This window comes from Gossypium raimondii, chromosome 5 (genome assembly GCF_025698545.1).
Source record: "Gossypium raimondii isolate GPD5lz chromosome 5, ASM2569854v1, whole genome shotgun sequence".
NCBI classification, from domain to species: domain Eukaryota; kingdom Viridiplantae; phylum Streptophyta; class Magnoliopsida; order Malvales; family Malvaceae; genus Gossypium; species Gossypium raimondii.
The window spans coordinates 13,188,273-13,213,030 of NC_068569.1; the positions used below are offsets into that span (position 1 = coordinate 13,188,273).

Consider the following 24,758-nt stretch of genomic DNA (forward strand, 5'->3'; position numbering starts at 1 on the left):
ATTAAAATGTTGTGTATAGGTTGATATCAAAAAGGGTGAGAAAGGTGGCCTTAAAATGGCCTATTTTTGTCCACACGGGTAGAGACACGAGCGTGTGTCTCATTCGTGTGTGACACATGGCCTGGCACATGGGCGTGTAGTCTGGCCGTGTGTCCCTTGCACCTTGAATTTTAAAATAGAATACCCAGGTTTTTACACATAGCCTAGCACACGGGTGTGTGGCTTGGCTGTGTGACCCCTGCACCCTTCACACGGCCTACCACACGGGCGTGTGGATGGCCATGTGACCCAAGTCAAAGAGTTACACATGTAAAGACACGGGCTGGAACGTGGTCGTGTGCCTTATATCGAATTCCTACATGGCCTAAGACACAAGCGTGTCACCTAGCCGTGTGAGCCACACGGCCGGCCACATAGGCGTGTGTCCCCTATTCCTAAGAAAATTATTGAGATTTAGGGAAAAATTCCCTGAGTATCTGGCTTAGTCTCAATTCACTTCTAAAGAGTATATTTGGCCTCGAGGGCCAATCTAAGAGACAATATGAGTGTTATATGATTAATTCTTGATATGAATAATAAAGGTTGTAAAATGTCCGTAATTAATCTGTAAAGTCTGGTAATGCTTCGTAACCCTATTCCGGCGACGGATAATTGTTAGGGGTGTTACACAACTATTAGATTATTTCTATTTTGGTCACCAAGTTCAAAAAAATTTATTTTAGTCACTAATGTTATCGAAATTTAATATTTTGATCACTCCTCCTCAAATCACTTATGGTGACCTTTTTATTAGCATAATAACAAATTTAGCCTTTCAATGTTTACATAATCTATCAATTTAGTCCTAATTTGAAAGAATTCAACAAATTTAACCCTGAACAAGTTTTTTTCTTTTTAAAATTTTTAAGAATCAAGACAAAATTGACAAAATGTGTAAAGCTAAGGGCAAAATTTGTTGGTTTCTTTAGACTTATGACTAAATTGATAGAATTTGTAAACATTAAAGGGCTAAATTTGTTATTATGCTTGATAAAAAATCCAATGATAGTCATTTAATGGGTAGTGACTAAAATATTAAATTTTAATAATATTAATGACTAAAATAAAAATTTTAAACTTAAGTGACAAACAAAAATATATTAATAGTTGGGTGACTATTTTATAGTTTACCCATTTAATATTTCCTACTAAATATAAAATTATATTTTCCATCTAAAAACATTAATGTTTCCTCTTTCTAATATTATTGCCATATGGAAATCTTAAAGAGTACAAACTCTTTTTACCTGTCGGCACTAATTAGAAAATGCCACGTGTCGACAAAAAGACGAGCAGATTATTTTCATGTCTCAAAGCGGGTCCCGCCAGATCTTATCTTGGGTAAAAACCCAGCTCTGCAGAATCTTTAAAAAAACAAACCCAACGAAATCACCTTAAAGCTAACGAAAAATCCTTTCTTCCTCTTCCTTTTTTTCTTCATAAGATGAGCTTGGGGTTAGGGTTTTAATTTAACTACAACCATGCCTGTTTTGCCTGACAATTAATAACCGTAGATCGAATTTAGAAGGAAAAAAACCCCAAAAAAATGTCGATGACCACATCATCATCGTCAGCCTTCAAGCTGATCTGTCTCCTCCACTCGGCGGTCGCCTTATCAAGCGGCGCGCTCATGATGTTCGACATGAAGGGAATCTACACCTTCACCCACGGGATCGAGACCGCCACGAAACTCCTGGGCTCCTCCCCGCACGATCAGCTGTTGATCCGGACATCCGATTCTTTCTCGGGTTTGCTCCTGTTCGCGATTGGGTTCTTGTTGTTCATGGTCTCTTTTGTGAAAGACAAAAGCTTTCAATCCTTCTTTGCCAAAGGCTGCACGGTCTTGCATGTTATCGTGGCCATGTGGAGGTTCTGGTTCGAGAGAAGAGTGGAGGATTTGGCTTGGGATTGGCTTAGACAAACTGTTGGCGACATTTTATTGGGTCTCTCTTGGGTTTTCTTTTTGGTTTACTCTTGGAGAGAAAAGTATGATTAGGTTTAGGTCTTTTTTCTTTTTTCTGCTTAAATTAAAATTACTCTTTTCTCTTTCCTGTTGTTGCTTCTGTTCTTTGATTTTTATATTTTGTAATCTGTGAAAAGAGGAAGAAGGCAGCGGCCCCGTGTTTGCAAAGATTATAGCTTAGCCTAATTCTCACCTTCTTCACAGTTCATTTTTTAGGTTTCATATTTGAATTAAGGTGGTTTTGATGTTAGTAGGATAAGGGGTGGGGTCTTACATGAATGGTAGGTGTCACTATCTTTTGTTACTTTCATGCCCAAGATAGTTGATGGGCAAACACATACCCACCATAACGATCCTGTCCGAAAGTTCAGAGCAGCATGTTCTGCCGGTGCAATCCAGAATGGGTACGAGATCTTCTAGGTGCCATCTTACTGAATTGATTAGGCAAGAACAGCAATGGAATTGCAAACAGAGCCAATCTGCAAATGCAGACTCACACATGAGCATTCACCCAACTAAAGGTGCAAAATTAGCATCCCCTGAAAGAAGCTTTTGTACAGTCTTGCTTGCGTAACCTATGAATCCATTCATATCCGCATTTAAAGAAATAACTACTGTTAAAAAGAGTTTTTACATCATATGCCGGAAACTATTATTTATCACAACCATAAAATAATACTTTTTTTAAAAAATAAAATAAAATGCACTCAAACATTAGTATTTTTAACATCAATATTTTATTTTACCAAATGAATTTGATTTGTTTAATTCAGGAGTACTTCTTCAAAAATTTAGCAGAAATTACTTTGAATTTTTTTTAAAAAAATTATATAAAATTTTAAACGTGGTACAGTCCTACATAGAATGTTCTAATAATCGGGCTAGTGGTTGAACTGGTCAAACCATTAGTTCTTTATTCAATCGGTTTGATTGGTTCAATTGCTAGACTAACAATAATTAAATAAATAATTAAAAATTCATAAAAAAATATTCAATTTGTTTAACCTGATCAACTACTGGTTTTTGTCCTAATTTTCGATTTTTACCAGTATCAAGTAGTTTATGAGTCAATCAGTTCAACCCCTTTGTTTGGGCTAATATACCGGTGGTTCTCGTTTCAATCAATCCAATCATATTTTAAGAACATTGGTCACATCATCAAATATTTAAATTCATATATTAAAATAAATCTAGTTGTCAAGTTCAAGTAGTAAAGTGAAAAAAATATATATAGATACTTACGTGAACGTAATTGCCAAATTTAGATATTAAAATTTATATGAACTCTATGATTCAAGCCATAAAAGTTAAAATTTAAATTAATCTAACAAATTAACTGAGATGTAAATAGATTGGAATTAAAATATGACATCAATTAGTAGCTCGAAATAATAAAATTTCAACTAAAGGTTATCTATATATTAAAGGTAGGTGGACCTTCCTCCTCCTCAACTTCTTTTCTTTTCTTTTTATTAAAAATTTTAATTTTCAATTTTATCCTTCTAATATATTTAAATTTAAAATTCAATTTTTATACTGGTTTCTATATTTTTATAATTTTATTAATTAGTTTAAATAGTTAATATAGTTAGTTTTTCAATTAAAATATTACATGTTTATATATAATTTTCAAGCAGATTTATAAATCTATAAAGTTGAGAGATTATATTCTTAAAAATAAAAGTTGGATGATTAAATTCCAAATGTATGATGTGTAAAGACTTTGAATCATGGTTGTTTGAACCAACCGTACTAGTCCAGGAAGAAGCTTCAGACCGTTTAGCCCGCAAACTGATACGAGCTAGTAGAATTAGGCTAAAAAAATCGATTGAAGAAGTTTTTTTATTTTTCAAAATATTTTTATTTTTATGTTTTTAACAATTTATTTAATTAAACCATACGAATAAATAATATGATAAGTTCGACAACCATTTAAGTTTTAAAAATTTTGCATAAAATATATTTAATCTTTAAAATTTTAATTTATAATTTGACACAAATAAATACCAAATGTTTAATCTAGACATATTACAACCCTAAATAACCCTAAAATGATATAAAAGTTTTAAAGCTTAATTAACACTTCATCCAGTTCACAAGTCAAAAATTAATCCTAATTTATATACGACAATATTAGATACGCAGATTCAAAATTACGGTGTTGCTTCACAAAAAAAAAAAAGGTGATAGTTTCTCCCAGCTAAAGTGTCAAACCCTAGCCTGAGCTCTTAAACCTGAAAAAAAAAAAAAGGGAACCAGCGTCAAGTTTTCATGGCTCATCGACGGTGCCTCCTATCACTGGCCCGCCACGCCACGGCTATCATTTCTCAGAAAAAGATGCCGCCTCTGTCCGCCGTCGAAGTCCTAACCCGAAAACCGAATCCGGCAATAACCATCCCCAATTCGGAGCTCTCATGGTTTAGCTTCTGGTCCCATTCTCGTCACTTCTCATCCAGCAAAAGCGAAGATAGCGAGACCGAAGTGGAAGTGGAAATGGAAGAGGCCAGCGATGTGGAAGCAGAGAACGACAACGCGGCATCGGATTTAGGTAGGGATTACTCGCCTGAGGAGAAGGAGACGGAGGCTGTTGCTATTGGGTACAAAGTGCTGGGCCCTCTCCAGCGTTCCGACCGGGTATTCAAAGACTATGAGCCAGTTTTCGCAGTGGTTCAGGTATGTAATTGATTGGGTTTTTGTTTTAATTGTCGAAAACATTGGGGATTATTTATTAATTTCTGTTTTTCTTTTTTCAAGATTGGATCGCACCAGTTTAAGGTGAGCAACGGAGATTCAATTTTCACGGAGAGATTGAAATTCTGCGAAGTCAATGACAAGGTAAGTTTAGTTCTTCATTCTGCTTATCGAAGAAGATTTGTATTCGATAAATCTTTTTGAACGTTTAATATGAATTTTTTGCTTACAAATGAGAGTTTGGGTAAGAAGTTTATCTTGTTCATTAAATTTGATCTTCATGTGTTTCAATTAACTGTCGGTAGCTTTCATCATGTATTAACCTCGTGTGTTAGAATTTCAACTGGTAACTGTTTCCCTGAATTATGCTCTTCTATGGGTGTCTAATGTCTCTATTGCAGTTGATTTTGAACAAGGTGCTCTTGCTGGGATCACCTACCCAAACTATTATCGGTAGGCCTATACTTCCGGATGCAGCTGTTCATGCTGTTGTCGAGGAGCATGTAAGCTTTGCTTTGATCTTCGTCTCTCTTCATGCCATACACCTTACTGTTTTTTCCCATAGCTTCAGTTGGTTTCTGGTCTCCAGATCATTTGCTTCTCTAAAACATTGCATTAGCATTCATTCATTGGACATAAATATTTTCTTATTGCATTGTATTCTTCTTCTGTCAGGCATTAGATGCTAAGGTGATTATTTTTAAGAAAAAGAGAAGGAAGAATTACCGTCGAACCAAAGGACATCGTCAGGTATGCCTGCCAAGGGCCGGCCATTTATTGTCATTCACTGTAGTTTTGTTCGTTGAACCCGACTGCATTTGTATTTGATATTTCTTGATTGTTGTTGTTATGTGTCAGGAACTGACTAAGTTGAGAATAACCGATATACAAGGAATTGAAAAACAAGAAATCAAAACCGATGGAAAGCCGTTAAAGGCAGCTGTTAAGAATCCAGAGAAGATTGCTGCTGCTGTTTGAGATGGATTTTCTTCCATGGCTTGGTTTTGCAAATAATGGCTGCTCATGTTTTCAATCTCAGGATTACACGATCTTTATACCAGTGGAGATTGCCAACGCACATGTTCCTGCGAAGCAAAAAATTTACCATCCACCTTTGTGGCATTAAAGTGTATGCCCCTGCTAATTTTAGCTTTTGTATTGAAGCAGCCCCGTTCACTAACTAAATTGATGCAAATTTTTGCTGCAATTATAGCTAATTATTCTCTCTGTGCAATTAACTCTGTATTTTAATTTTTAACTGTTCTGGGGACACGTGTAGCTTGGAACTGGAACATTGAATTTGTAGGTTAAATGTGAAAAACGTTATAGAAACTTTATGAACTGATTCAAACTATACATAAATAACTTGCAAGATTTGAAGCTAACTTTATTATCAACAACAACAACAAAAAAAAGATCTTAAACTAACGTAATTCTTTTGCCTAGATTAGAAATGAATGAGGTCAACAGGAAAGGGAAGATCAGGATATGGAATCATGGTCCTCGGCTGCAATGGTATCAAAGCAAAGCACGAGTGACACGGGATGTGAGTTATTTTATAGTCCAAAATTTCTTTACATCTGATTCCTTCAAAGCTTCAAGCTCTACCCTTTTCTCAACAAAGTCCCTATCGCATTTCCGGTCAGCAATATTGCTTTCTTATCTCAGGGTAGAGCCAAGGCCCCAAGACAGCACAGAGTTCTTCATTTAAACATGTCTGCTTAACAAATGAACGAATAGAGATATATAATCAGATAACAAGGGAAAGAAATCAAGATGAAAACCAGCCTTCATCTTAATCTAAAGAAAAAATGAATCATGTTGTCAGATCCCAATTTGTCAAGATTCCAACAACGTAGTTTTAGATACGCCAAAATATGAAAGCTTACGAGGTTAGTCCAAGGTCATCCACTGCTAATCACTAACTGATGCCAGGACAAGATTTCAAGCAAGTGGAGAATGTGCGGCTCATAGCTGCAAAAACATATTTGTCAAACACAGCACGCACAATTTGCTCGCATAAAAAAACTTTGGCAAATTCAACTTGAGTCAAAACATACATGTACACAAAACAAAACATGCCATCCAGAGCAAACGCCAACTATACACGCATAGACAGAACAAATATTACTGGACAATAAATGCAAATGTTTAAACTGAACTATGGATAAAAATGTTACCTTAACATCATGCTGTGGACTTTTTGCCGGAAATAATGCGAGAAATCTGCAAACCTCTGCTGAATGCCTCATTGAATAAGATTCTTGTCTGCATGGCTTGGAATCCAGGCAACCACGATACCAATGCCACAGGAGCTATGACAATCAATCCAAACAACAGATCATAAAGCCGTGCCAAGGAAACTACAGTATCCCACACCATAGTGGATTGCAGAAAAGGTCTAAGAACTTGGGCAATTGATATCAGACCCCATCCCGTAGGAATGAATGCCATAAGACTTGTAACGAGATCAGTAAACTTAAACGGAGTGAACTCTAGCAATAAGACAATCACAAGCACCGTAAGTACAATGACTACAAGCTGAACAACTCGATAGTAGATGTGCTTTTTGGCAGCATATTTGTCTTGGGCATATGCTATAACCACATAGATCCCAACAGCCACAATCATGAACGTCCAAGATACCAGGTAAACAGCTACACTGGTTCTCTTGCCAGCAATGCCCAACTGATACACAATACCGTACTGGAAGAAGAAGAAGCGAAGGTCTAAAATTATCTCTAGAAGCTTTCCCCACAGACCGGTTGTTCTTAAATGGTCTTGTTCCTCGTACCACCATATTTCCCAGCTCTTATTGGCTTCTGAAGCTGCACCACCACTAGACCATATCCAATTTATAAAATCGTCAAAATCATACACAGTCTTCAGCCAATCGAAGCCAGACGGGTTGAACACAAAAGGGGACATTATCCATGACACAACAAGGAACCAACTTGAAATGGTCAATGCTATATAAACAAATGAATCCTTAGCGAGTGGGCTATAAGAAGCATACACTGCTAGAATAACACCAAGCTCAATTGCCTTGACAAAATGACTTCGAGCATAAAGTCGATAATTTTCTGCAAAGCGCTTATGCTCAACCACAAAACCACGTCCAGTGGCTCGGTATTTGGCCCCCCCATGAAGGATGGTCCGACCAAAGAAATGGGTTCGAGTTCCCATAGAGAAAGTGAAAAAAAATGATGCCAGCTGCAATTGCATTTTCAAGAAGTCCCAAATTGCCGGAAGAAACCCATGTTCAAGAGAGTTCTCGACAACCATTGGAAGGGCAGTGAACAGACCAAGCTGTATTACGAACTGCTGATTCAAGATTGTTCCAACAGCCTCACTGCTGATACTTTGATTCTTGGCTCCACCTTCAACACCACTAAGGGCAAGATAGAGGCGACCCCATAAAAATGTATAAACAGTCAGTACAACCACCATTGTGTTAAAGTAGTGCCCAACAGTTGAGAAGAAAAAAGAAAACATCCGAAAGAAGTCCAACCTATGACCCAACCGGTAGACATCTCTACTTAATATCTGCTCACCATTTCCACTTGCAACCTTGGCCTCAAACATAGATATCTGATTCAATCCCACATCCCTTCCTTTACCCACCTGTATATATTCATGGTGAGTTACATTACCACCTCTCAAAGTGCAGTTGAAGCCTGCAAATATGTCCTCACTGATATTAATCACCCTAGAAGCTTTACTAATTCCACCCCTAGTCAAGAACCAGAATCGATCAAACACATCTGGGTGACCGTAGTGCATTCTCACCTTCAACGGGTTAGCTAGAACACGCTGACCAAGGGTCACAAAACTTGTTTCTTGAGCAGACATAAACCGTGCAAGTGACGAAACAGAACCTATCAATAAAATGAATTAGATCAATAAGTATGGTATATAATGCATACAACAAATAGAAATTAAAATATATGTAACATTATAATATACAAAATGTTTATAATATATATAGGAAATAGATATAATATATAAATAAATTGAACACAACTTGTTTTTCTAAGACATAAACCAAGCAAGTGACCAAACCGAACCTGTGAAGACATTCTCACGAACTCCAAGAATAGTTGGCTTCCTAATACCATAATTGGTCTTGAACTCCTCCAACAAATTCCGCATCTTCAGTGCTTCCTCAAAATAATTGTCTTGATTCATGTCAATGGTCTGAATTGCATCACCTCGAGTGAAAATTATGGCATGATTCTGGTTCTCCGGTTTTCCTTCCCCAAGTTTCAAGGGTCCTGGTAACCTAATGCGATAAATCTCTACCTCCCTCTGCAGCTGTTGATCATACTTTACTAGAACAGAGTAATACTCAACCTCATTTCTCCCTAACTCAACCTCATCTACATATGCAACTCGAAGAGCTTCATTGTTTTTCATCAAAAACAGAATTTCCTCAGCATGGCTCTCTCCCTTAGCCTTTTGTCGTCCATACAACTGGCAGGTGACTACATAGGTGAATTTCATTAAAGCAAATCCATACTCATGTCCCTTGAACAATAAACTTACACCACTAACCGCTCGGTTAAATTTCTTTGCAGTCGGCAGCTTAATAGCATCACGATTTCTGTTGTTTAAAGAATGATGTGTAGCAATTTCTTGTGTTCCCATTCGTATGTCCATCTCAGATGCTGAATCAAGAAACGAAAGCATTTTAAGAGCCCTGTAGTAATACATCATTCCCCTAACTGTACGAGATAATGTCTGTCCTCTATATGATGCCCAAAGACGAAGATCCCTCAGCTTTTCTCTCCAAATATCATCTTCATCATCATCCATCCCTTCCCTACGCATCCGTTCTATAAAATTTCTCCACTCATCCTCGTATATCTTTTGAAGATAGAACAATGTAGAAATTCCATCTTCATTTTCGTCTTGAAGCATCCCTTTCTTATACAAAACATCTTCATCATAGTACGGAGTCAAAACACTGAAAGCCATCATTTTCTCTACATTAGGGGCATGAGGCATGTTCATGAACAGTGAGTTGCTAAAGAAAGCAATGCGCCTCCTAGCCTCCAGATTCAGAGGAACATTATGCATTGAATCCTTCGAAGTAAGAATTGTTTGCAAACGCCTCAGCTGCTTATAGAAATCAGCATCCTCAGCATCAGGAATGTTGATAGCATTCTCAAAAAGCAGACCTTCATCAGCTGCCACATTTTTGGGTGCCAAACCTTCCTCCATCAACTCATAAATGGGCCTCTGCTTCTTAGGGAATTCTCGAACACAAAGTTCATAGAGTGCCTGCAATAGATTTACTGTCTGACTTAGATCATTTTTCTGTTTCACTAGTAGATCAATAAGTGATACTAGTTTGCCATGAATTTTCTGTAGCACAGCCATCTTGTATGATGCAGTTAACTGCCCGTTCTGCACACACAAGTCTATCTTCTCAAACAATGTTAAGACTATGTTATACTCTTCTGTACCATATCTAATGAGGGTAAGAAGCACATGCTTGATGCTGTCATAAGCTTCAATAACAGCACACCGCCCATACTCATTTTTGCATATCTTCACCCAAAGCCACAAGTCAGGTGCATCTGCCAGCTCTTTTGCCTGACTGAGAGCAAGAAGAAACTCATTGCAGAGGAGAAAACAGGGCCATCGAATTACCCTAATATTCCAACAATTAGGTGGCAGTTCCATGAGCTCAACTTCTCTATCACTAATGAGATCTTCCTCCCTCAAAGTAATAATTATTTCATTCCATATCAAAGCAAACCTTGTTGCTTCCACTTGGCTTGATTCAATCTTCTTGTACGGCTGACCAAGTCCATATCTAAGCTTCAGTCGATGAATTGCATCGCGGAATTTCTTCACCAGTGTTGCTTTGGGACTCAGCAGCTGATCCTCAGGCATAAGATTAAACTGCATTGCACTTGCAAAGAACTGAAACCTAAGCCTAAGCTGCTCCATATTCCTGATTTCACCCAAATGAGAAAACAACCCATTCGTCGCACCCACAAAGGACGAAAAAACCAAATACCAGATTTGCAAATCTACAAAATAGATGAGAACAACAGGCGTCCACAGCAACATAACAGCAAATCTATTACTATTACCAAAAAACTGATGCCAGTTATACCTTACATTAGGAAGATTCAAAAGCACCTTTGTAGGACCAACCAGGGGCTTTATTTGAAGAAAATAACTGAATGAGAACTTCCAAAGCAATACCACAATCCAAAACAAAGTGTACCTGATATTATCAACCAAACCTTCCCTCAGTCCACGTCCGACGAAAGTCCGAGTATGAAACCACCATGTCAACCAAGAGACCACCATCCAATCCAACCCTTCAATCCAATTCCTAACCCAAGGAATCACAAAAAACAATATCGACAACATCTCCGGAATAAGATACACAAAGACAGCCTCGAGAAAGGTAACAATCCTTTGGTCTGCTTCCGGATACCAACCCCTATCAGCATTCTTCTGACTCCAAATCCTCTGATAGAAAACTGCAAACACAACAATCCAAGTCAAAGCAGCCATACTCTTCAATACCATCCGTATTCCCAGCCACACCCTCTCCTTGGATACCAAACTGTACTGAGTCCCGGCATCAAGCACTGACTGCCAAAACCGAAGACCGGCCCATGTAATAAAAACCGTCAACAAGTCCACCTGAACATCCCTTTCCTTCAAAGCATCCCAGGGGAACTTCTTCCCGGTCCAAGCAACAATAATGGAAGCCTGTAAAAATAGAATTAATAGAATCCACAGTCGATCAAAGCTCCTAAACACATTCCAAAATGATCGTTGCTCTACAAACCCAGTTTTCCCAACTCTTTCAGTCTTTGGTGCCGTATCAAAGAAATTACACTCATAATTAATCGGCCATTTCAAGGTCTTAAAACACCTTCTACTCCAGAAATACTCGTTTATATCATCGTAATTTCTCCAAGCCGAATGCGGCGCAGTTCCGTTCCTGCTATTCTCTACTTCCGTTTTAATCGTTCGGTAAAATGGCATAACGATGGATTTCAAGAAAGCACAGTCACCTGAAATCGAAGGCACGAAGGGCCTCCCGGTAAATTCATCGATGTGTTGATCCAGAAACTTGGTTAATTCCATCGCCATGTGGTGGTAAATGTAAGAGAGGAGCTCCGGACAGAAGCGAAGATTGGCGGCTTCTCCCCAGATTAAGAGGTACAGTGAAACGTAGAGGAGCTCCCGGGTTGGGTCGTAGCTGTTTCCCCGGCGCGAGGGGAGGTGGACGTGGGGTTTGACGCGGAGGAAAGAGCACCATGAAGTGTAGTTGTGGAGTAACTTCTTGCGAAAACTTTGGAGGACGCCGCGGTGGACTTCGTCGGGGTTCGCAGGAGGCGGTTGTAGGCGCATTTGGCAGTTGGCTAAGTGGAGGACGAGGTTTTCCCTTTGGTTCCGAACGTTGTCGTTTTGGAAACCGAAGGAGACGCCTAACCAGTCCATCAGGTCCATGTTTGGCGCCAACGTTACGAACGGTGGTTTCGGAAGGTTTAAAACCGGACGTAACAGGGCCGACGCGACTGCGCGTACTTCCGGGTGTCGAAGCGACGGGTGGTCTGCTATAAGGTCGTGGACAGGGATTATGTTGTAAACCTGTTGCATAGGCGGCGGCGGCTGCGAGCGTGGGTTTGCACCACGGCCGCGCGTGGGAACAGGGCGTTGCCTTAAAGAAGTCATAATTTACTTCTCGTATTCCTTAATCCACTTCAAAACATCCCTTTCTCCATTCTTGCCGTTCATGCAAACTCAGAAAGACTGAAGCTTTACTCTTTTTTTCCTGAGAGGAGCCAGACAGAGAGAATCTGTTAAGTGAAAGAGCGATTAAAAAAAAGAAGCATGCGACTTTGAGAGAAATGAAGTGGCTGATCAAAAAGGCAAAAGGGATCTTTATTTTGGTTTAAGATCATCCTCAATTTGAATATTTCAACCCAGGGTAAAATTTTAAATATCTTATCAATAGATAATACACGAAAGCAAGGGATGATTCCTTTGCAGAAAATGTAGATCCACGTGCAGAAGCCGTGAGTGAGAAGCACGGCGGTAGATCCACTTATCTTTGATTGGAAAACACAATGTATTTAGTTTGGCAATGTTGTAACGGAACGTAACTTACTGGAACTAGAAACCAGAGGGGCAACCGTTGAGATGATTTATTTTACGGAATTCCACCACCAGATCAAAAGACATCCTTGCGGGCTTTAATTAATGTATTATTATTTTGGTAGAAGTGAATCTCTGCTGTGGCAACTTGGTTTTTGTCATTTTCTAACCCCAAAAAATTTAAAGATCTGGCACATGCCTTTGTCTTCAAAAATCTAGTAATTTTTAGAAGGGGATGAAATGGGTATCATGTGACATAATTCTTCTTACCTTCAACTTTTTAACAAAACAATGCCATTTTGTAGCATGTAATTTGTCCTTTTTTCTTCAAACCCTCGTCTGCCCTATATGTGGGCCTGACTTGGCATACAAAATAGAGAAGGATAAAAAGAAAAAGGACTGCTTTAATAATACCAAACCATGCTTACATTTTTATAATTCACATAAATTTAAATACAAACACCACTTCAATATATCAACCATCAAATATAACATATCTAAACAATATACATCTTCTACTCCAATAACTACCGAGAGACGACACAGCTAAATTTTAGAAGTTGGCTGGGATCCATTACGTTCGTTTTACAAAAGCTAGATGAGACTACTAAACAGTTGATAGAAGAAAAATAGCTATAAGTACGCAAGAGAAGACTGCAGCTTAAACCAATCCTTACCAGCATCAGCATGCATCTCTCTGGTTTAAGGTTACACTGGGAAAAGGGGAGTGAGGAAAACGTGAAGAGAATACAGATTGAGCACCAAGTAAGCTATCGCTGCAACAAAACCAGCTATAAGGGCGCCGGTGACATGGTCGCAGAATTTTGGAACTTGGTTGCAAACGGGCAGCCAACCTGCATGACTGTCCCCTTTCTTGCCTATCTGAGCTACTGCCAAAGCAGCTGAGATGCTCGAAGTTAGTATCAACGCTATGACCACATCTAGAATCACAATCAGGCGATCAACCGACCTTCTTGAAGACAGGAAGAGAACTATAAGGCCGTACCCGGTTGCAATTGCATCCGCTGTCACATAAAACCTATGCCCAATTTTCACGGCCAAAAAAATATAATAATTAGGAAACTAAATATATCATGATTGCTCCATCTGGAGAAAAAAAACAAAAAAAAGTAAAAGATTCTTACTTGAATGTTGGTGAGTTGCTGAACTTTGCTGAGAATTTTATGTTCATAACCTTGGCAGACTCATGGCTCGTAACCATTACTACGGTTGCAGAAAGAGTCGCACCAAAAGCTAGAAGCCTTAGGAGAATGGTGATGATGATTCTCTTGGTTTTGGCCATCACGACACTTTTCTTCAATTACTCAAATGATAATGGGAGGGAAATGGGTTTTCTTTCTAAAAATGATTAAATGAAGACCATTGAATTGGACCCGACCTGATAAGTTAGGATGAAACAATATATAGATGCAGGTTCCAGATTTGTGGTAGTAGCTCGTTTCCTCCTCAACATGTGTTTGAAGATGAAAAAAGAATAATGATTTGGTGACCTGCCAAAGCAAGTGATTTTAACATTTTGTGATGTAAGTGACAGGGATGAAATCAACGAGAGAAGGCTCTCAACTCAAAACTATTGGTTTATATTGTAGTTTGTATAATGAAAAGAAAAAAAAGCTTCAAAGTAGAACGGTTGATATAGCTGAATTCGTTCAACTACCTTGGTGGAAGATGTTCGGCAGTTGCCAATATATTGTGTCCAAGTGGGCTTTTGGCCCTCAAGTCTTCTGCTAGCGCTGGCCTAATTTTTTTATGTTTCGCTGGCCAATACTCTATATAGGGTAGCTACGGCATGGGCCGAGCCGATGCTTGTAGGCGCTGATGGCTGCTGCTATGTCATTGTCCACCACAAAAGTTCACAAGAAACTAGTCTTTTACCCCCGGGATTGACTGTGTTCTTTTAATAAATATATAACTAAAAAGTATGGTGAAAGAAAATTAGGTAAAAAAATAAAATTGGTATTTTTATAATTATCACAATTTCTTTTTATTTTATAACTTTTATGGTTTTTTATAATTTTATTGGAAAATATTAAATTAAATTAGAAGTTACCATATGGTCAATATTTTTAGATCATTATTATGATCAATAACAAAAATTATTAACGGAGGAATTTAATTAATTTTTTGTTAACTGCACTAGTTTAATTATTATTTTATTTTCTTTACAATTTTTTTGATATATCAGTAAGAAAATAAAAACAAAACTTTATTTGAATGACATTTAAAATTTTAGTAATGAATGACATATTTTTATTTAATACTCTTATATAATATAATTTATTTTAAATAAAATATATATTTTATAATTTTCTGATTTATTAACCCTAATGTTTTTGTTCATTTATTTGAATAGTATTTCTTTTATCATCATCTTCCCCCTACCATCTCCCCTCTTCTCTCCCTCGTCTCTGCAAATCAGTTTTTTTTTTCTTTTCATCTCAGTTCTCGCCCACCGCCGTGTCCGCTGATTTTTTCCTGATCTGACCCGTATTCCGTGTTGGATCGTGTTGACACAGGTACTGCACCCCAAACTGCCGAGTCAGGGTAACGAAGCTTACCATCGCCCCTCTTCTCTTTCTCGTATCTACAAATCAGGTTTCTTCATTCTCTTCTCATCTCAGTTCTCGCCCACCGCCTCCGCTGTTTTTTTCCGGATCTGACCCGTATCCCGTGTCGGATCGTGTCGACACAAGTACTGCATCCCAAATTGCTCCGAGCCCGGGTAACGAAGCCTATAATTATGCCTATAAGTATGTTTCTCATAGTGTTGTCTTAATTCATTGGCTTTCTTACTTTGTTTGCTTTTTGATATTTTGGATGCAGAGATGGCTCAAATGGCTCAAATGGTTTGTGGCTCTTGTCGTCAATTGCTTTCATATCCTGAAGGAACTCGGCAAGCTAAATGTTCATGTTGTGAAACAGTCAACTTTGTACTTGAAGGTTTCTTTCTCCTTCTCTTACGTTTAATATCAAACATATAATTGCTCTCTCCTCAAAGCTGTAGTAAAGCTATACATATAATTGTATGAAAACAACATACATTTTTCTTCTTCCAGTTGTCGATGTAACCACGAATCATAGTTATTAAAAGCTTGGTTCTCACTTTGATAAAGAGCAAACGGTCTTGTTTTTAGTCGGTTTTTTGCTTTTGTGATTGATTGGTAGAAATATAATGTATTTTCAGAACATTTGATTAGTCTACCCTTACACTTTCAGCTCATCAGGTTGGACTGGTTAGGTGTGACAGTTGTGCATTGTTGCTGATGTACCCCTATGGGTCTCCGTCAGTCAAATGTTCATCTTGCCTTTCTGTGACAGAAATTGGGGTAAATGTGATTTCTTCTTTTACTTGCAGTTTTATATTGATTTGCTTGGATCAACATGTTTTGCTCAGATCAGATTGTTTGGTTAATGCCATCTTTATTATGAGAAGTTGAGAGCTGTAGATTCATTATATGAATGATTCATGTGCAGGAACACAATAGGCGCCCTCCATGGTCTGTTCAACAGGGGCAACCAACCCCTCCCAACTCTCTGCATTAAACTGCTCCAATGCCTTTCTAATCCATTGATCCTTGACTATCTTCGGCATCTTGATGTTTAGATGCATTAACGATGTACAGGAATTAGTTCCGGTAGTGCCCTAATGGAACTTGTAATCGTTTGTTATTCATAAATGGAAGTTGGAGTTCTTGCCATGAAGGTTGAACTTGAATCTCTTTTGTGTGTAGTTTTACCAGTGCAATTCATCACCTTCTCATATTATTAGATTGGTAATATTTTTTTGTAATTTTTTATGTATGCATTGAAACTCATAATAATTAGAGAAATCATTTTTGACAGTTTGAGCAAATGGTTGATGCTAGTCAGTGTAGATGATAAAATTTAGGCCAAGAATTGAAGCAAGAAATTGTTGAGCTCCAAATGTGTTAATAGCAGAGAGTATCAAACTCCTGAATGTGTCTCTACAATGTCTAAGAGATATATATTTATGATTTAGTCATAGACCTGTTAATTTTGAACATCACGTAAAAAAATAATTAAAACACGAATATTGCAATCATTCATCAAACACTACCTTTCAGGGCCTGCAGACGGAGTTTCTGATAAAGCTTTTGCCTTTTGGAACTTTGCAGTCTCATCTTTCAAAGCAGTTCTGACACTGCAAAGTGCAAAAATAATTGGCAACTTTAGCTTCTAAAATAAAGAATTTAATGTCTTCGACCTGTTTCAATGTTTAACCCTGGAAGGAGACCCTTACCCACTAATTTCTCTTTCAATATGAAGCCTGGGGACCTTTTCCAACACGATATTTTGATGTATTCTTTGAACTATCAAAGTAATAGTTTCGAGTGCTTTATAGGTGTAAGACCGGTTATGAAAGTTTGTCCTTTGTGATATGACAATTCGATAGCATAAGGGTGATTATCATCTTATAGAACCTTCTTCAGTTCTTGATTATCGACGTGAGAATATTTTAATCTGAACCAGTCTTCTCCGAAAAACATGAAGGACTTCAGTCATCAATTAAGGGATGAAGAACAATGTTAGTGGACGTAAAACCAAGAATCAGGCTAATGACAACAGCGGAGTCTAATCCTACAACAAAATGGGTGATATTCTTATGAGGAGCATGTAAAAAGACCATCGCTTAAAGTCTACATTTCAGCAAGCCATATTTGTTGTACGGCCAAGAGTTTTATGAGAACCAACAATCCAGTTCCCTTCACGATGGCGAAGTAAAGCACCAGAACCAGCGGGTCCTGAGTTAGCGAGAGAAGTACCATGGCAGTTGAGCTTGAGCCAGCCAAGTTCGGGTGGCAATGAATGAGACGGTTGCTAATGTTTCAAAGCATAAAACTCAGGTGCAGCAGAGAGGTGGGCAGGTAGGTTAAAAACCAGAGCATTCCTAGGCAATTACAAGATAATATATTTCTAGCTTTGATAAGAGAAAGACAAGTCTTACTCCATAAAATCGCAACAATCACCGCCGCGAGAACCAAAAGATAGAATGAATTGATCATGTTTTTCAGTTCTCGAATGCTGCCTTTTTGGATGACAGATGGAGCTCAGAATCAAAAGGATGCATGTAAATCACACCACAATTAGAAGGACATCACTGGGGACACCTTCCACCTTATTTCATACATGATCACGTGCGGTCTGACAATCAATCAATATATTTTCTTATCCTCTTTAGTCGTCTGATTAGACCTAACTGTGAGCACGTGACCTCAAATTCATATCAGAGACACCACCATTTTAGTCTTCGATCTCTCATTTGGTTTGAACCGCACGTATTCACATTCTCCATTTTCTTTTACTTCAGTCAACACTCTAGAACTTTGCCAAACTAAAATGAAGACCAAGTTAAAATTAAATACAACTTGTTTCTTCATTGAACTTTGAGAGTCCTTGACCGCAATTTAAGTGGATCAATAAACCTGACGGTTCATTTTTGAAACATCGCGAGGAGATTGAGGAAGAAGATTTCATAGAAATTATGGTAGAGACTGGAGATGAAGATTGGTTGTGAGAGAAATAGAGTCATTTTTGTGCATTGTTCAAGTGATGAAACGCAAGAGATGCAACGTGTAAATAAATGATGTGTCAATGTAAGGTGATTTGATAATTAAGGATTATTTCATCGTAATTGGACTACCCTATGTATCTCAAATGGAGATGGGTCATGACAATGTAATCTTCATGAAGGACAATTACCAATTTTTTTGTTTCTTGACCAAAAAACACCCCATTATTCACTCCATAGTGTGATTTGGTGCTACAAAATAGTCGCCCCCTGCTCCTGTTTTCTATTTCTATAGCTTATAGGACCACACATATTTTAAAAAATTGTAAATACGTACAAACCGACAATGATCTTAATTAAGTCGTAACAACCAGAACATGAAATGGAAGAGTTGCTAGTTTTTCGTTTTCTGGACGCTATCACATCCTCAAATGTCTACATATTACTTAGAATGGAAGGGTTATTAGTATCTTGGGTCGAATAAGGATCCCTATTTACTTGTTGCTTTCTTGACACTGTTACCAACGACCCAGGTCTTCTTATGCTCCTGTACTTGCACATCAGTGATGTCAACGCTCGAGTCTGGGAGACTCAAATCAACTATAATTGGTAAAATAATATTATATATATAGAATAATTATGATTATATTTATTCTGTTTAACATAATATTTAAAAATATTTATAATTTCTCCTCAATTCTATGATCATAAAATACATGTATTGCTTTATTACCAGAAAAAAGAGAGAAGAAAACTAGTTCAATGATCAAAGGTTAATAAAATATTTTAATCAAGAAAAAGAAAAGGGTAGGAAAATGGGGCATGGTTCTAAACTTTGAGAAACAGACAAATCGGCACATGATACGATTAGGTATAGCTTTTGGACATGGCCCCCACCTTAGCACCTTATGCTGTCTTCTAGATGGGATAAAGTTCATCTATCCAAGCATCAACAATGATCATCAGTTGAAAACAGGTGATTAACTCCGGAATTTGGATCTTCTATATTTTTTCTAACCTTTTTTTCGGTTTTATTTTTAAGGTCCAATGCAGCACCTTTCTTCTAGAACTGCCACTGCTTCTGACTTCTGAGCAATATGATTGAAGTTTAAAAAAGATACTTCTTTTTAAATATAATTCTAAATACCTTAATTTTATTACATTATCTTTAATTCAGTTGATATCACGGGTATTTTTTAAAATTATATAATTATATTTATAAATAATGAGATGTGGTATGTTAATTGTTTACCTCATCTTTCCATCATATAATTGGGAGGTTCAATGGAACACATTCCATGACTAGCCTTTTATCTCTTTGAACAACATCCGTATCGAGGGGATTAGTCATTGCTTCCGGCGATGGATGTCTTAATTACGAAAAAAATGGATCTATATAGATTTAACTTCTCATTTATATGATTCTTGAGTACCTAAGTTTGAGACATACCATACACAATTATATGCGTAGGTCCCTAAATCCCATCATGTATGGGAGTTTTAGCCACGGATGATTAATTCTAATTTGAATGGTATCATTTTTTAATTCATTTGTGTTATGATAATTTAATTCGTTATTTTAACTGTCTATTTAATAATAATTTGTATTTCTAAATTCATTTCATCCCCGGGAATTAGCAGCGGTTTTATTGTCGCATATATAAAAAATGATATTGTTATAGACACTCCAAAAGAGGTGGATTTAGACTTGTCTATGGGCCGGGCCGGGCCGGGCCTAAAAAAAATTTCGGCCCGCCTCCTTTGCCCGGGCCCGGCCTTACCCAAAATATGAGTATAAAATTTTGCTCAGGCCCGGCTCGGGAAAAATATCATAAGCCCGAGTCCGGCCCGGTACATTTTTTAATAAACATTACAAATTTATTTTAAAAATAAAAAATAAAAATATTTTAAAAATATTTTAAAAATATTTTAAAATTAAAAAATAAAAATGGTGTCCGAGGCCCGATCCGTTTTTTTGCCCAAGCCTATATTTCGGGCCTATATTTTTACTCGAACTCTCCCATATTTCGAGCGGGCCGGGCCGGGCCGCCCGCCCATGGACAGGTCTATTGCGCATCTAGAACAACAGAGAAAGAGTTTGTAAATGGTAATCCACGTATCCAACTCTCATAGGATGGCTTCACTTCTTGAGACCCAGACAGGCGTACCAGATTTTGTCTTTCTCATATCATCGGTGCGTAAGGACTTATACGAGACCAAACTGAAGGTTTTCTTTTTTTAAGAAAATTAAAAAAAAGGAAAAGTAGAAACGTTAAAAAAAAATGTGGGATTCCTCTATAAAAGCGGCCTCATCGATAGACGCGCTCTATCACTCCATTATCAGATCCCCTCAGGTCTTTCTCCTTCATCATCGTCTATTTCTCTTCTTCTTCTTCTTCTTCTTCTTCTTTTTGGGTAAAACAGCCATTGAATTGAAGCTCAGTGGACTCTTTTTATCCATACCCTTCTTATAAACTTAGGAATTTGTTGGATTTTCGGCTCTTTCTTTAGGTACGTCATTGTTTTCTTTGGGGTTGTTTAGCCTGTGTTTTGTTCTTTATTTTATTTACACGCTTTGGTTAATCTTAAGATCTTAGTATTCGCACCGTTTAATTGATTGTATAAAGCTTTGGGTTTTTCATCTTTGGAGATTTGGAATTGAAATGTAGGGAAAAAGTTAGCTCTTGCTTTTTTTTAAGAAAGTTTCTTTTAAATTTTGATCGGGAAACAAGTTAGAAATACGAAAGAATCGATAGACAATTTTTTTTCGGTCGAAGATAGTGATTTGGGCTTTCATTTTTCTATTGGAGGCATTTGAAGTAGACCAATTTATTCACACAACCCTATTTTATGATTTGCGCCTTTGATTATCATAATTCTGCACAAATAGGAGATTAGAAACCCAATGTTAATAGCTTTCAAAACTTCCTATTTAATTTAGGTTCAAGGGAAATTTGTTCTTCCAAATTGGTTTACTTTACAGTTTGTCCATGGACTTGCTTCTAGAGTGAAAGAAAAAAAAGGATCTTCTTTGGGCGGCCATCCGCCATCGACGACGGAGGGGTCCGTCGGCGGTGCCTGCTTGGAAGCTTTGAGTTGAAAAAAGTTCATAATTTAATTTGTTTTCCAAAGTTTCTATGGTTTTCCTCGAACTTTAACCTACCAAAGTTAGAATAGAGTAGGACGATGATGTGCGTTAAAAATAGTAACTTTTTTTTTTCACCGTTACCAATGAGCTTTGGGGACAAAAGGGTAATTAACTTTGCGGATTAGGTTTAACTGGGGTGTTATTGCAATTAATTTGATACGGAAACCCCATGTCAGTCAACTAGTTTTTGCCTTATTGAAGTCGAGTCGGCGGAAAGTTGCCGCTAACTAATGCCAAATTTAGGGAACAGTTACTGTTTCCTAAAAAAATATTTCTTTTTGTATTTTTATGCTATTTTCAATGTATTAAATATCATCATATGGTAAATCGATACACATAAAAGAAACCCCTTGTGTAATGTGGGTGCTGTCATTGGGTGCAAAAACTTTGGGCCCTTTTGGTTAGAAATTGAGAATCAAAACTTTGCAGTGGGACTTCATCTATTTTGTCCTTATTTTGGTCCTTCATATGTCTTCTGTGTATAAAGTTGCTTGTTAATCTCTTATAGCAGTGCGCCATATATAATTCTTTATGGTCATTGTTCTGTTTTGAGTTTGTTTCCTTCTTTCTCAGTGGTCTATTTGCTAGATTTGTTTCTCATTTAATTGATATCTGATTGCTGATCCAGTTTCAATTTTGTCATCACAGAGATCAATAGTGTTGCAGTCAGAGCAGATCCATGGCCTTTGAGCAATATTATGCTCAGGAATGGAAGACGATCCCCAGTGATTCAACATCCGAGAACTTCAATGGTAGCTTCGACTGCAATATCTGTTTGGACTTTGCGCATGAACCGATCGTCACTCTCTGCGGGCACCTCTACTGCTGGCCCTGCATCTATAAGTGGCTGCACGTCCAGAGTGCCTCACTTGCCCCAGATGAGCACCCACAGTGCCCAGTTTGCAAAGCTGATATATCCCACACCACCATGGTTCCCCTTTACGGTCGAGGCCAATCCGAATCTGAGCTCCAAGGCAAGCAGACACTTTATAGAGGCATGGTGATTCCCCCTAGACCTCCAGCTTGTGGCAACAAAGCTCTTTTATCAACTACATCCCCCAGCAGTCAGCAACTTCCTTATCGAAATCCTTACCAGAACGAAAGCTACAACCGCCATGCTCACAACGAAGAGGGTTCATCGGTACCGCCATTGCTTAACCTGGGAGGCACCGCGGTGACCGGATTCCATCATCCGGTAGTGGGGATGTTTGGGGAAATGGTATATGCAAGGGTATTCGGGAATTCAGAAAGCTTATACACTTACCCAAACTCGTATTACCTGACGGGAAGTAGTAGCCCCAGGTTGAGAAGGCATGAGATGCAGGCTGACAGGTCACTGAATAGAATCTCCATTTTCCTATTTTGTTGTTTCCTTTTGTGCCTTATCGTATTTTGAGTTTTTCTTTGTATTCTTGTAAAAAAAAACCATAACCAGGATGTAAAACCTATGCTATATAGCCTTGTAGGTAGGTGAGAATGAGACATCATATATACACATATTAGATTTTATCTGAAATTGATCTGCCATTCATAACCTCCATAAACCATGCTTGGAAGACATTTATAGTGTAACTGTACTGCAATAGAGAAGGAGATCCAAAAGTTACTACTATTTCCTCCAACTCGATTTACGTTTGACATTATTTTTATATATTTTTATGTCATGTTGTATTAAAAAATATATTTGTTAAAAGCAGCCATATACAGGGTTGATGGAAATTAAAATATTGGTCGGCAAAATTTTAAAATTTAAGATTAGGCTCGCAATCTAAAATTACTTAAGAAATCCCCTTTATTTTTAAAACTAAATTTCTCATTATAAAAATAAAGTAGATTGTGAAGTCTCATTGCAAGATTACTGTCCTTCCCCACTACCACTTCCTTAATTCTTTAACCCACCACGGCAACAATAATTTAAAACAATAAACATTACTTTTACTTTAATTTTGATTTCACATTTGCTTCTACTATTTTGATTTGGAAAGTTAAACATAATTTTTATTATAAATAATAATAATAATAGCTGAACTCCAATAATTTAATTATTCAATATAATTTTTGACAAAAATAAAAATTTAACCATGATTTGATAATGTCTTATGAGTATACAAACAATATAATATTTTAATTAAAAAATTAATGCTCATTCATTTCAAGTTTTTAAATGTTACTTTTCTTCCATACCTCAATCTTTGAGATTTTAATATTTTTTATCCTCTCTCTTCTTCCTTCTCTTTCTTTCTCACTCACACTGGTACATCATTTTTAGATCGAAAGCAGGCGGAACAAGCCGAAATATGCTAGTGCAGCTTCATCATAGGCACAACCCGCGTCTTTTGTCGTTTCAAAACCTATGCCGGAAAAGGTGTAACATTCACGGTTCACGAAACTCAAGTTAACTTACAGAAGAGGATGGCGAATTTCAGAAACCCGAGAAGCCACTATTAATTATCCCGCGAGAAAGTAAGTGTGAGTGGGAAAATGGTGAGGTCTTAGTTACAGATAGAAGAGAGAGAAAAGAAAAGGAAAAGTAATTTAGAATAATTATGAAGAAAGTTAGCTGAGCAATGAAATTTTTAACGTAATGAAAATAAAATATAAATTATATCTAAAATTTAAATTTACTTAATAAATAAAATTCAAAAGTTTCAAAAACGAGAGATATAATTTAAAGCATAAAGGTAAGAATAATGTAGTGACTACACTAAAATCAAAAGATTAATATTATATTTTATACTTTAGGCTTAATTCTCCCCAAAATCAAGCAGGAAATACCAGCTCAAGATTGGGTTCTAACTTGTAATTTCAACTTTATAGAGCTGTTTGTGGATGTAATAAAATTTAGATTTGATGAATCCTTATGTTTTTATCAATTCAATTTTAAATAAAAAGGCAGCGCTACATTTTGTTAATTATTATTCTATTTTAAAATTATTTTAGTTACCCATAGTTAAATTAAATTATAAAATTGTATTATAATCATGCGCTAAGCCTAATGCATTATTCAATTAATATAAGTAAGTTCTTTTGTTGTTGTCGTTTTATAGCTTTTGTTTCTTATTTAATTGTAATATTACGTTAATATGAGTTATTTTATTTTAGATTTTAATCAACTTTTTCACTATAGTGAGGGTAATTAATTAATTTTTTGATGAATTCATGGTAAGGTTAATATATGGCTTAATTAAATATAAATTTAAAATAGTTAATTTTTGTTGATAACAAATCTATTT

At 37.1% G+C, this 24,758-nt stretch overlaps 6 protein-coding genes and 1 non-coding gene across 13 annotated transcripts; 4 read left to right on the forward strand and 3 right to left on the reverse strand.

Moving 5' to 3' along the window:
• The first annotated feature begins 1,400 nt into the window (after positions 1-1,400).
• On the forward strand, positions 1,401-2,252 carry LOC105770415 (uncharacterized). Its single transcript, XM_012591611.2, has one exon. The coding sequence runs from the start codon at positions 1,586-1,588 to the stop codon at positions 2,033-2,035; it is 450 nt and encodes a 149-aa protein (XP_012447065.1). The 5' UTR covers positions 1,401-1,585; the 3' UTR covers positions 2,036-2,252.
• Positions 2,253-4,147: 1,895 nt separating this feature from the next.
• Positions 4,148-5,927, forward strand: LOC105767994 (50S ribosomal protein L21, mitochondrial). Its single transcript, XM_012587663.2, has 5 exons — positions 4,148-4,675; positions 4,757-4,837; positions 5,095-5,196; positions 5,369-5,443; positions 5,552-5,927. Exons 1-5 carry the CDS (start codon positions 4,274-4,276, stop codon positions 5,669-5,671), a joined length of 780 nt encoding a protein of 259 aa, XP_012443117.1. The 5' UTR covers positions 4,148-4,273; the 3' UTR covers positions 5,672-5,927.
• A 128-nt stretch (positions 5,928-6,055) lies between these two features.
• Positions 6,056-12,766, reverse strand: LOC105767992 (callose synthase 11). Of its 5 annotated transcripts, XR_008196029.1 has the most exons (5): positions 8,761-12,766; positions 6,874-8,571; positions 6,754-6,794; positions 6,583-6,667; positions 6,056-6,410 (listed from the first exon to the last, which is right to left on the reverse strand). XR_008196029.1 is itself a non-coding variant. In XM_052630974.1 (4 exons), the coding sequence occupies exons 1-2, from the start codon at positions 12,401-12,403 to the stop codon at positions 6,881-6,883; spliced, it is 5,334 nt and encodes a 1,777-aa protein (XP_052486934.1). In that variant the 5' UTR covers positions 12,404-12,766; the 3' UTR covers positions 6,056-6,667; positions 6,754-6,794; positions 6,874-6,880. The 5 variants fall into 5 exon arrangements, 2 of the variants coding, with proteins under 2 accessions (XP_052486934.1, XP_052486932.1); XR_008196027.1 differs by lacking the exon at positions 6,754-6,794 and having other exon boundaries at positions 8,761-12,763; XR_008196028.1 differs by lacking the exon at positions 6,754-6,794 and having other exon boundaries at positions 6,056-6,413; positions 8,761-12,763.
• On the reverse strand, positions 9,338-9,420 carry LOC128041489 (small nucleolar RNA J33). Its single transcript, XR_008196508.1, has one exon. It is a non-coding gene; the product is annotated as a small nucleolar RNA J33 (small nucleolar RNA).
• A 444-nt stretch (positions 12,767-13,210) lies between the features above and the next one.
• LOC105767996 (CASP-like protein 1C1) lies at positions 13,211-14,395 on the reverse strand. The gene is made up of 2 exons (XM_012587668.2): positions 13,972-14,395; positions 13,211-13,865 (listed from the first exon to the last, which is right to left on the reverse strand). The coding sequence occupies exons 1-2, from the start codon at positions 14,127-14,129 to the stop codon at positions 13,535-13,537; spliced, it is 489 nt and encodes a 162-aa protein (XP_012443122.1). The 5' UTR covers positions 14,130-14,395; the 3' UTR covers positions 13,211-13,534.
• A 798-nt stretch (positions 14,396-15,193) lies between these two features.
• Positions 15,194-16,689, forward strand: LOC105767997 (protein LOL2). The gene is made up of 4 exons (XM_012587669.2): positions 15,194-15,569; positions 15,671-15,787; positions 16,064-16,173; positions 16,322-16,689. Exons 2-4 carry the CDS (start codon positions 15,673-15,675, stop codon positions 16,388-16,390), a joined length of 294 nt encoding a protein of 97 aa, XP_012443123.1. The 5' UTR covers positions 15,194-15,569; positions 15,671-15,672; the 3' UTR covers positions 16,391-16,689.
• Positions 16,690-20,609: 3,920 nt separating this feature from the next.
• LOC105767995 (E3 ubiquitin-protein ligase RMA1H1) lies at positions 20,610-23,041 on the forward strand. 3 transcript variants are annotated; one of them, XM_012587666.2, is made up of 2 exons: positions 20,610-20,731; positions 22,174-23,041. In XM_012587666.2, exon 2 carries the CDS (start codon positions 22,205-22,207, stop codon positions 22,919-22,921), a length of 717 nt encoding a protein of 238 aa, XP_012443120.1. In that variant the 5' UTR covers positions 20,610-20,731; positions 22,174-22,204; the 3' UTR covers positions 22,922-23,041. The 3 variants fall into 3 exon arrangements, with proteins under 3 accessions (XP_012443120.1, XP_012443118.1, XP_012443119.1); XM_012587664.2 differs by having other exon boundaries at positions 20,689-20,888; XM_012587665.2 differs by lacking the exon at positions 20,610-20,731 and adding an exon at positions 20,920-22,077.
• The last annotated feature ends 1,717 nt before the right edge of the window (positions 23,042-24,758 follow it).